The 11,471-nt window shown below is 44.1% G+C and overlaps 1 protein-coding gene across 1 annotated transcript; it reads left to right on the top strand.

Annotated features, from left to right (window-relative positions):
- The first annotated feature begins 1,174 nt into the window (after positions 1-1,174).
- On the top strand, positions 1,175-10,959 carry txnl4a (thioredoxin-like 4A). The gene is given in 4 exon segments (NM_001292326.1): positions 1,175-1,239; positions 5,719-5,895; positions 7,345-7,448; positions 10,679-10,959. Coding segments are annotated over 3 exon segments (429 nt in total). The 5' UTR covers positions 1,175-1,239; positions 5,719-5,742; the 3' UTR covers positions 10,851-10,959.
- The last annotated feature ends 512 nt before the right edge of the window (positions 10,960-11,471 follow it).

The raw sequence follows: 11,471 nt of genomic DNA, 5'->3' as shown, positions 1-11,471 counted from the left end.
ACCACATTATTACTATTTTTTTTGAAGGAATCATTACCCCTGAGAAAAACGACCCACTGCTAGGTAAACAGAGGTGTGAGGAGTAAGGAAACCTGCCCGGGAATAGAACTCTCGCTTATGAGGCGCGGGCTCTAACCACTGAGTTACAGGACTTAACACTTCCACTCACTGGTCAAAACACACAGACACACACGACAGAGCTGGTGAATGTAAGAACCTTAAGGAGAGGGCGAAGAGAAGGGGTGAATTGAAGGGGAGGAGGTAAGAGATAGGAGTGCGGTTGGGAGGAGAGAGTGTGTATCACAGCTTTTCACAGGCTGCTCCTGACTGCTGTGTAACTGAGCTTGGACACAAGTCACAAGGACCTTGGAATCCTCTGAGCCAATATCTCACTGTAGGTTTTTTGCTTAATGGTGATTTTAAAAAAATCCTGCTTGTCTTTTCCTTTTATTTGGAGAGATTCCTGTTTTCTCCTCCCTTCATTCCTCCCTCCCTCCCATCACCAGGTGGGGGCTCCGAATCGTACCATCACCCTATCTTGGTCATCGAGGCCCTATTAGGCGCAGTTTGGCAAGAGCCAAGGCTTGGGGACCCCAATAGGTACTGCTGGAGTCTAACTAGTTAAAACCGCATAACTTGCCATTGATATCGTTACCGACAAGCTTTCCCACTGCTTGTACTGCGGGGACCACCCTACCCGTTACGGTTTCACTTGCAGGGTTAAACAGGAGCTGAGTGGGATGACTACCTGGCCCTAGTGACTGGGCTCTTTCAGGTGCTGCCGATGAGCCAGACTGCCTGTGCTGTCATCAGCAGTGCCCTGGAATACTGTGGACCTGCCCGGCTCAGGAACCGGACCAGAGACCGACGTTCCATTGCCAGCCACGTCACCTTGGAGCCAGTTCAGCCTCAAGGAGACCCAGCTTTCGACTCCGATATTATATGCTGCCTCCTGTGTTCAGCGGCAGACTGACTAATTTAGGTCAGTCCATTTGGAACTGCGTAAGGACAGGTCTTCGAATCCCAAAACCAAAAAAAGGAACACCATTTTGCAAATTTAACCCCTTTTCTCACAGCAACGAAATCCCGCCCAATTGGGCGAGAAGCCGCCCAACCTGGCGACATTTGTGGGTCACGTGGATCAGTGCGTGATCACGTGCTGCTCGCGGTGTCCATGGTGACGGGGCCTGGTCCTGGTCCCGGCCTGTGTGTGTCTCTCTCTCGGTCCCCGGGCTCAAGGTGAGTTAACTTTCCCCGAACATGAAATAACTCGTCTCTTGGCCGTGCCGGGCGGCTCTCGCTGCTCCCCGTCGGCTCTGTTCGCCGCCGCCGCTCACACTCACATCCCGAGGCCCGGGAGCCCGGCCCTAGTCACAGCTCTGAGGCCGGGCCCGGCCCCGCACTGAAGCCCGTGAAGCCGCTTCTCTACCGAGGAGGGCCCCACGCGAGCCTGGGGAGCGAGTGGGCGGCGCACAGCTTTTAAGCGGAGGGAACAGGGGGCTGGAGGACAGGGGGACGGGGGTTTGTTGGCGTCTTGACTGTCTCGTGGCCTCGGTGTGTGCACGAGGTTGATTCATTCCTACACGACAGAGCGACTGCTGTCAGGAGGAAATGGCTTTATCGCTGGAAGGTGCAGTCGGTGACTGTTCTGCAGGTGAACATGGCAGCTGGTTTGTGCACAGCTATGTACAGCTAACAGCCGCGGCGTGAGTTACCAGGTTTGTTTGGGGATCGCTGGCCAGGACACCGTTCTCTTTTCCATTAGTGCTGTTGGTTCTTTAACGTCCACCTGAACAGGGCAGATGGGAGGGAGCTCCGTTTCATTCAAAGTTCGGCAACTCCCAATAATTATCCTTGCGTTTGATATAGTGCCTTTCATATCATTGAGGTGTCACACGGTGTTTCACAGGATATCTTGTAACCTGGAGTACCTGTGTATTTTGTGAGTGAAATACCGTGGCCATTTGCGCACAGCAATGGCCCACAAACAGTCATGGAGTGAGTGACCAATTTTATTTGTGGGATTGTTGCCCAGGAGAGACCCCTTTCTCTTTTGGAATATTTCCTTATAATCTTTAACTTCCACGTGAATAGGCAGATGGAATCTGAGTTTAACTTCTTAACCAAAGGACAGCAACTCCGACAACCTCAACACTGTGTTGGGGTGTCAGCCAAGACTGTGAGTTCAAAGTCCTGACTACAACAACAAGTGACACTTGTGTAGGCGCCCTTCACGTTGGAAAGACATCTCGGTGCTGGACAATCAGGGATGTTGGATGTAAAGATTATTCTAATAATCGCTTATTAAATTTCTTATCAATCTTATCAATCCACGACTGTTTGTGGGACACTGCTGTGCGCAATTAGCTGCTGCGTTTCGCCCACCAATATACAGTCAATTCACTTCAGTTGATAGTCACGTGCCCTTTATGGGAAATCATCAAAAAAATTTAAATTCTTTGATGTCTCACCAGTAGGATTTTAAACAAATAATCTTATTGATATTTTCCCAAAAGCGTTAATAATAATAATCCTTGCATTTGATATAGCGCTTTTCACATCTTCGAGACGTCTCAAAGTGCTTCACAGAATATACTGTAAAGTGAATTGACTGTATATTTCTGGGCAAAACGCGGCAGCCAACTGCGCACAGCAGTGTCCCACAAACAGTCATGGATTGATAAGAAATTTAATAAGATTATTAGAATAATCCTTACATTTGCTATAGTGCCTTTGGGAGGACATCTTGAAATGTTCACAGGATATTAGTATAAATTGAAGTCACTGGAATTCTGTGGGCGTGATTGTTTGAACTGATGTCTGTATAGAAGTTGCAATGAAAAAGGATAATAATAATCCTTACATTTGATTCAGGATGAAGGAATAGTGGTTTCCTTTTCTTACACCTTCCTGTCAATTGGGAGAATGATGCAGATAGATATAGATATGTCGCACTCAAAAGACATTTTGTCCATCTGTGACCAGGACTTCCTCTGCCTCCTCATCCTCCTTGACTTCTCTGCTAGTTTTGTTATGGTCTTTCGCCTATCTTTCTCCTCTCCTCTCACCTCAACCTTCATGGTTCTGTCCTTGAGTGGTTCAGATCCTACCTCTCACACCATCTCCACTTCATCTCCATAAATGACTTCTCCTCAAGCCCCCGCACCATCCAATGCTGTGTTACTCAGGGCTCTGTCCGTGGTCCAATATCTACACACTCAGTGCCATCATCCGCAGACATGGGGTCAACTTCCACATGTATGTGAATGACACCCAACTCTAGCTCTCTGCCTCCACCCTTGACTCCTGGACCACTGCTGTCCTGATAGAATGTCAGACATCAAGACCTGGATGAGAGCTAACTTTCTACAGTTAAACGTCAACAAGACTTGAGACCCTCCTCATTGGCACTCCACAGGTATTGACAGCATCACCATCCAAGGATGCACACTCCACTGAGCCAGTCAGGAACCTTGGCATCTTGCTTGACCCTCAACTATCCTTTCTACCCCACATCTTTGACAAGACCCGCTCTGCCTTCTCCCATCTCCGCAACATCACCCAGCTCTGCCACTGCCTCACCCCTCAGGCAGCCGAAAGTCTCATTCATGCGTTCATCACATCTCGGCTCGACTACGCCAACTCCCTGCTTATCGGCTTCCTAACTGTTCCCTCCATAAACTGCAGATCATCCAGAACTCTGCAGCTTGTGTTCTCTCCCGCACCAGGCTCCATGACTCCAGCACTCCCACCCTTGCCCGGCTCCACTGGCTCCCCATCCCCCAGAGAATAGGGTTCAAAATACTCATCCTCTCCTTCAAGGCCCTCCACAGCCTTGCTCCTCCCTGCCTCGGCAACCTGCTGACACTATATCAATCTGTCTATTCTCTCCACTCAGCAGGCTGTGGCCTGCTGCACTTCCCCCGGCCGACCTTCGGCGGTCGGGCCTTCAGCCTTTCTGACACCAGCCTATGGAACTTCATCCCACATTCCCTTTGGCTTGCTCCCTCCCTTGCCTCCTTCAAGGCGTGTCTCAAAACCTTCCTCTTTGAGCCTTCAGCCCACTACTCTTGCCCTCTACCCTCCATGATCCCGACCCCCAGCTCGTGTCCAAATCCCTCACCGTCCAGTGTCTTGGGACGTCCTCCTGACGTAAAAGGCGCTTTACAAATGTAAATGACCATTGATGATCTTTAGCATCTGTGAATGATGCTAGGAAAAGCATTAACAAAACACAAAATACTGCAGATGCTGGAAATCTGAAACAAGAACAGAGAGAGCCGTGAAAACTCAGCAGGACAGGCAGCAGCTACGGAAAACGGAAAGTTAGTCAACGTTTCGGGTCCACGACCCTTCGTCAGAATGTTCTGTTTTTGTTTTAGGGAAAGCATTGTTCAGATGAGAGTGCTGACAAGAGGAAGCTGCTCTTAATACACACCATATTACTTTGTTAAATTGCTGGTTGCCAGATTGCTTCTGTTCTGCACATGTCATAATGTGTTCAATATGATGGTATCGTCTACATGCCTGTTTCTTCATTATTTTATTATGTAACTCTGTTGCACTCACATCTATCTGTCTGTATGACTGAGTAACTTTAACACAAGGTTCTGAATTGTATTCTGAAGTTCTGAATTTAGTGTAACAATTCAGTGTGGTACAAGATTTGCTCCCAGGTTTCAATGAGTTAACTGATTTCCTCACACTGGAAGTGCACTTAAAATGGGTGGATGAAATGCTACGACTGGGTTTAATCCACCTAGACTGGGTAGGAGGAAAAATCTGTGGGACTGATGCCCAGTAGCGCCCAGAGAGAAAGGTGAATGCATTGTGTGTATGCATATTTGTCAGGTTAGGACAGGATAAAGATTGGCTGTAAAGTTTTCTTGACACTCGCTGTTCAGTCTTGTGTGCAGAATGGCAATTTGAACAAGGAGGTCCTAGTGGGCTGCCAGGACCCACAGAATTTACCCCAACTTGATTTGCTTCATTCAGAAAAAGAAGGTGGTATCATAATACTAACAACGTTATCACCAACCAGCTTGCCATACAGCTTTTTGGGGTCAGTTTGGCTCAATTGATAGAAATCTCAACTCTTGAGTCAGAAGGTTGTGGATTCAAGCCCCACGTCGGGACTGCAATTCCAGGGATATGTCCTGCCCTTGAATGAGATGTTAAACCAAAGTGCGTCTGCCTGTTCAAATGGTAATTGAATATCCCATGGCACTATTTGAAAAGAGAAGGGTGTTTCTACTGGTGTCCTGGCTAACAGCCCAATAAAATTGTTCATTCGCTTCATAACTGTTTGTGGGACATTGCTGTGCACAAAATTGGCTACTGTGTTCGCCTATAAAACCTATAGTCACTCCACTTTTCAGTACATCCTGACATTGAAACGTCCTCGTGGCATGAAAAGCACTATACCAAATGTAATGATTCTTACAGTTATTATTATTTAATAGGTGCAGTGTCCTAGAAGCTGCTGGTTATTCATGCTGCTTGGTATCTATGAAACTGATTTGAAACTATGAAACTAAGCAAATCATTGCTACTATCATTGCTTATCATTGCTACTATATCTGTATGCACAGAGCCTCCTGCCAAAATGAAGAATAATTTTTCATCTTTCTAGTTCAGAAGTAATTTTGCTTACGATACTGCAGAAATTATTTTGTTTGTGGTAATGCTGTAATTATCCTGTGCCTTTTTTTGCTTTAGGCCTTTTTACAGTCCATTGTCAGGATGTCGTATATGTTACCGCATCTCCACAATGGCTGGCAAGTGGATCAGGCCATTCTGTCAGAAGAGGATCGCGTTGTAGTCATTCGATTTGGTCATGACTGGGACCCAACTTGTATGAAAATGGATGAGGTGCTGTATAGTATTGCTGAGAAGGTGAGCCTGTGCAAATGTTAAAGATTAGAGCAAGGTTTTAGCAAATATTCAGTAAATGCAGAATGCTACAAAATTGTACTGGCTTTCATTTAGTTTAGAGTTCTCTGGCATGGTCTGATACTAACTTCTCCATATTATCTTTGAGCATTTTATACTTTATCTAATTTTTCAAGTAAATGATCCCATTCCTCAGCTTATCTGGACATTTTCACAGTAGAGAAGGCAGGCAGATGGCCTTCTCCAAGACCTTCTTGCTTTTCCTCTCTCCCACCCCCATTTTGCCCTTGTGGCGAACGGTTGCAAGATATTACCCAGGTAGATATGATTCCCAACCCGTTCTTTCCCTTGGAATCCTTCTCTCCTTGGTACCTCCTTTATTTGGCACAGCTCAGATTACAAAATGTGCTTATTGAATCTACATCTTTTTACTGTTATACTAAGGATCAGTGCACCAATTCTCAGCATCACATATTCTCTTATGCCCTACTTTTAGTAACAGTAATCCCAAGCTATCATTTGTTTATCAACTGCCAAATGTTAAACATAATTTTACTGTAGGGTAAAATTTCATATCTATACTTATAAAGACGCAATGTCGTGTATCTGTGTGTCCGCTAAGAACTCAATAACCGATTGACATAGACATGATGTCTATATTTAAAAAAACAGCTCATCACACATGTTACATGTATGCAGCAGTTACACCTGGTGGCCGCGCTGACTCCCAGTTGCGCTGTGGCATCATGCATCACAGAGCACAGATGCACACACTTAGACAAAGCCAAGCAGTGGAAACAAGATGGCGGTGGTAAGGTGGAAGTTGTCTCAAGCGGCATTGATGGCAGCCGTTTGGTTGCTTTTCTTGCTGCTCCTGGGCAGCCTCCGGCTGGACCGGGACATGTCGGAGTTGGCCTGGTGGTGGGTGATGGTTGGCTTGGTAAGGCCATGAAGTTTCCGGGTTTCTCCGCCCCGTGGCCTAGCAGCGACTAGCTGGGGAGAGTGAAGTCTCAGGCTCGAATTGGGGCCTAACCTTGGGCTGGCGTTTAGCCCCCTCCCCCTCTGGAGTTTAGCCCCTCTCCCCTTATGTATATGATTTTAATAATAATCTATACTAATAAAGACGAGCTGTGTGTCAGTCTGTTTGTGTGTCAATCTACATTCCATATTGGATTCTTTGGTTGCAAGCAAAGCTGCCATGGGTACAGCTGGTAGTTTATAAATACAAATGGTCTCTGTTATGAAACATTGTGATGTACCATAAATCAGAGTATAATATGCATTGATGATAAATACAGAACACGTAAAATGCTTCATGGGATGCCCACAGAAATGCAAGTGTTTAATTTTGCATGGCTCCCAAAACTAATTGTGAAAGAATCCTGATATTTGTATATCAATTTGGTATTTATTTAATTTTCTTACAACTAGATCGTGTTATTTGTTTCCTAGGTGAAAAATTTTGCTGTTATTTATCTTGTGGATATCACAGAGGTACCAGATTTCAACAAGATGTATGAATTGTATGATCCCTGTACAGTTATGTTTTTCTTCAGGTAAGCAAAGTTGTAGTTTCTGAGAACAAGCGGATTTTGTATTTCTAGTCATAAAAACAAGATAATTAGAAAAGTAATTTAATAAATTTGAGTTCAATTTTTTAAATCAAACTTCCTAGTTTAATATCTGTCAACATTTGAGGATGCAATATCTGTTTATTCTGGTCTAAGATCTACCTCAATCCATGGCTGATGAATATAACGCTTGCACTGGCCCTCTGATTTGCTAAAATGGGACCGGTTTGAGCGAGGTAGTTTTATTGGAGAGCAAGCTGATGACAAGCTGGTGAGAAACCCATGAGGAATATACCACTGGAAGAGATTCTGAATGGTGGATAATGGGAGAATCCTATTCCTCATGAAGGAAAGAATTGGGGAATATGCAACTGAGGCAGGGAAGGAGTGGACTGAGGGAAAATGAAAGAGGATTGAAAAGGGGTTGAGAATAATATTTAGTGTGGCAATAAAAGGCAAAGAAATGTTGAATGGGCTTGAACTACCAGGTAGGAGAGAGCACAAGTGATTGGAGGTAACATCTGGTAAAGGAAGTTAGAAGTATTGTGGGGGGAAGGGGGAGAAGCAGACCAAGCTCAAAGAAAAAGGATTAGATCTGTCAACCTGATTCAGTTGGTAGTACTCTTGCACTTGAATCAGTAGGTTGTGGCTTCCAGCCCTACAATTGGACATTGAGTTCACAGTCTAGACTGACACTCTGACAATGCTGTATTGTCGAAGGTACCTTTCTTTGGATAAGACATTACCCCACGGTATACCATCTGCTTGTTCAAGTGTACGTTAAAGATTCCATTGCATTTCTCAAAAAGTGAGTTTTTCCCAATGGTTGGGCCTAAAGTAAATCCCCCAGATTAGACTGACCATTTATTTCATGGCTTACAAATATATTGTCACTACAATTTTAGATAATTATTTGGGGAGGTCACGTTTGCAGGCCTATGGGGAGAGAGCAGGGGAGTGGGATTGATTTGAAGAGCTCTTTTCAAAGAGCCGGCACAGACACGACGGGCCGAATCCCCTACTTCTGTGCTGTATAATTCTATGATTCTATGATACACTTTGCAGCAATTCCTTCACCATATCAGATGGTACAATTATTATCTGTACCAGTCGTTGCCCTCAGCTAAATATAATTAGGAACCTGTACCATATTGTGGCTGCTGGGTGACGCTGTTCAATAACTGTTACAGTTCTTTTCTGAATAGGCTTCACTCAATGGCAGGGATGAGGTACTACAGCACACAAACAAAAGTCATAAATATTTACAATCCAGAGTCCTCCAACTAGTAAATTGTTAAATCTGTGTAAAATAAACACTTCTGTTTGTTATAGAGGTTTTTTTAATATAATTTATGTAATTTATGCATAGAAAACACAGAAGTACATATTACCTAATAAATATTCTTGATTTTTCTCCCATTTCACTTGTTTTCCAATGCCATGCACATCAAAGCGGATGATCTTGAGAGCAGCTCCCAATTTTGCATCAATGCTGCTCTATACTTACAACAACAACAAAATTACATTTATAGAGCTCCTTTCACGTCGGGAGGACGTCCCAAGGTGCTGGACTTAGCTTTTAAGACTGCACAAGAGCAGTCGGGTGACTCTCTTCAGCATGATGGATTGTGATGGCATGGCTGAGATACACAGCTTATCTTGTGGCGAATTGAGTACATGAACTTGTCACTGTATACGACAACAACAAAATTACATTTGTAAAGTGCCCTTCATGTCGGGAGGAAGTCCCAAGGCACTGAACAGTCGGGGATCAGGACCCAAGCATGGGATGGCAGAGTTGGGATGAGGGACGGCAGAGGGGTAGGAGGGCAGCTGAAGGCACAGTCGAAAAGGAGGGTCTTTGGTCATGCCTTGAAAAAGGCAAGGGAGTGAACGTGGGAGCATCTAAAGGGATCGTGGGATGGAGTTCCAAAAAGTGGTGGCACAGAGGTTGAAAGTCCGGCTGCCGATGGTAGCAGGTTGTGCGGGAAACATGGAGCAGGCCAGAGCCTGCTAAATGGAGGGAGTGGACAGGTTGATAGGGGATTAGCAGGTCAGAGAGGCAGGAGGGGGCAAAGTCATGGAGGGCCTTGAAAGTGAGTTCAAGGATTTTGAATTCTTTCCTCTGAGGGAAGGGGAGCCAGTGGAACCAGGCAAGGGTGGGGGCGATGAGGTTACAGAGCCTGGTGTGGGAGAGGAATGAGCTGCAGAGTTCTGGATGATCTGGAGCTTGTGGGGGGAAGGGCAGTTGGGGAGGTTGTCCAGGAGGAGCCTTGAGGTGAAAAATGCGTATGTGTTTTTCGGCGGCCTGAGGGGTGAGGCAGTGGCGGAGTCGGGCAATTTGCAGAGGTGAGGGAAGATAGAGCGGGTCATGGCATGGATATGGGGGAGAAAGGACAGTTGAGAGTCGAACAAGACGCCCAGGCTCCTGACTGGCTTGGTGAGGTGCAGTGTGCATCTGTAAATGCTGATGCTGTCATTGCTAGTATAGCACAGTGCTATCAATTCAGGATGTTTGTTTCATATTTGTGGATTTTTGCTTTCATTTCTCACCACTCATTTCAAAGTTATTCATTCTTACATGAATGTTTGCAAAACGTGTGTTTTTTTTCTACTAAATTGCTTTCAAGTCATCTAATTTGCACCATTTGCCCCATAGACCACTTCATTTCCATTAATCACCAATGAACACATTTTCAAGTTAGAACTAAATTGCTATGCTGTAAATTTTGATTTAATATGGCTCGAAGAAGAGGAATAATGCCCTAGAATAGTTTGCTAGTTGAAAGTGATATAAAAATAATAATCCTTGCCTGTTGTCAAAATGTCTCACAGTGCTTCACAGGAATTACTGTGAAGTTCACTGACCGATTTTATCTGGGGATTGTTGGCCAGGACAAGAAACTACCTTTTTTGAATAGTGCTGTGGGATCTTTAATAACATCCACCTAAACAAGCAGACAGGACCTCATTTTAACTAAAGGATGGACTTCTGACAATGCAGTACACCTCCAACACTACAATAGAGTGATAATGGAATAGTCATAAGACAGCTTTAGAAACTACTATAATTTGTTAATTTATAATTGTTGAATAAGTCAATTAATTGAAAAGGCAAGCTATTTTATTTGGAAAATGTTGCAGACTGCGTAAAGTTGAAATAAAAGGTTGTTATGAAGCCATCATTCCTGTTAATTGTTGATTTTTCTTTCTAGGAACAAGCACATTATGATTGATCTGGGCACTGGTAACAACAATAAAATTAATTGGCCTATGGAAGACAAACAGGAAATGATTGACATTGTGGAGACAGTTTATAGAGGAGCTCGTAAAGGAAGAGGTCTTGTAGTTTCTCCGAAAGATTATTCTACAAAATACAGATATTGAAGTGTCCATGTTTCCTCAGTCAGTAACTTCCAATGTGCTTCAGTGTGGAATAACATAAATGGATATCAGCATATTTGCAAAATTTCATATTTATATAAACGCTTGGATTAGGTGCCTCTTTTTTATTGTATTTTATATTATCTATGACAAGACTTGTAAACTAAAGCGGAAACTTTTTTGTCATGTTTTCTGTTTCCTAACTTCAGTTTGATATTTGACTTATTTACTACTAGCTGTACCGGTTGCAGCTACTCTTGCAACCAAAGGATCCAATATGGAATGTAGATTAACACGCAGACAGACACACAGATATTTTCATCTTTATCTATACTCATCTGGGAGGACTCATTTTGGCCATGCTGTTCTTTGAGTGGGCAACTCATTTTGGCGTGCTGTGCAGTCCTTTCAGCATTGAAGTGCAGCCGTGCTGTTGTTCTTTAGTTTCATTTAATTGGCCTTCTCTTTTGTTTAGCATTTTCACTCATCCTTGAAAGGTTTGATTTTCATTTAGGCATCTTTATAATGATACATCTAAATGTATAACTTATAATCACTGGGATGTCCTCCAGGCATGAAAGGCGCTTTAAAAATGTAATTTTGTGGTAGCCGCGGCTTAGCTTT

The sequence above is a fragment of the Callorhinchus milii genome, unplaced genomic scaffold, assembly GCF_018977255.1.
Source record: "Callorhinchus milii isolate IMCB2004 unplaced genomic scaffold, IMCB_Cmil_1.0 Scaffold2, whole genome shotgun sequence".
Taxonomy (NCBI): Eukaryota; Metazoa; Chordata; class Chondrichthyes; order Chimaeriformes; family Callorhinchidae; genus Callorhinchus; species Callorhinchus milii.
Note: the sequence above shows the minus strand (reverse complement) of the source record. Positions and strands in the feature narration are given on the sequence as shown.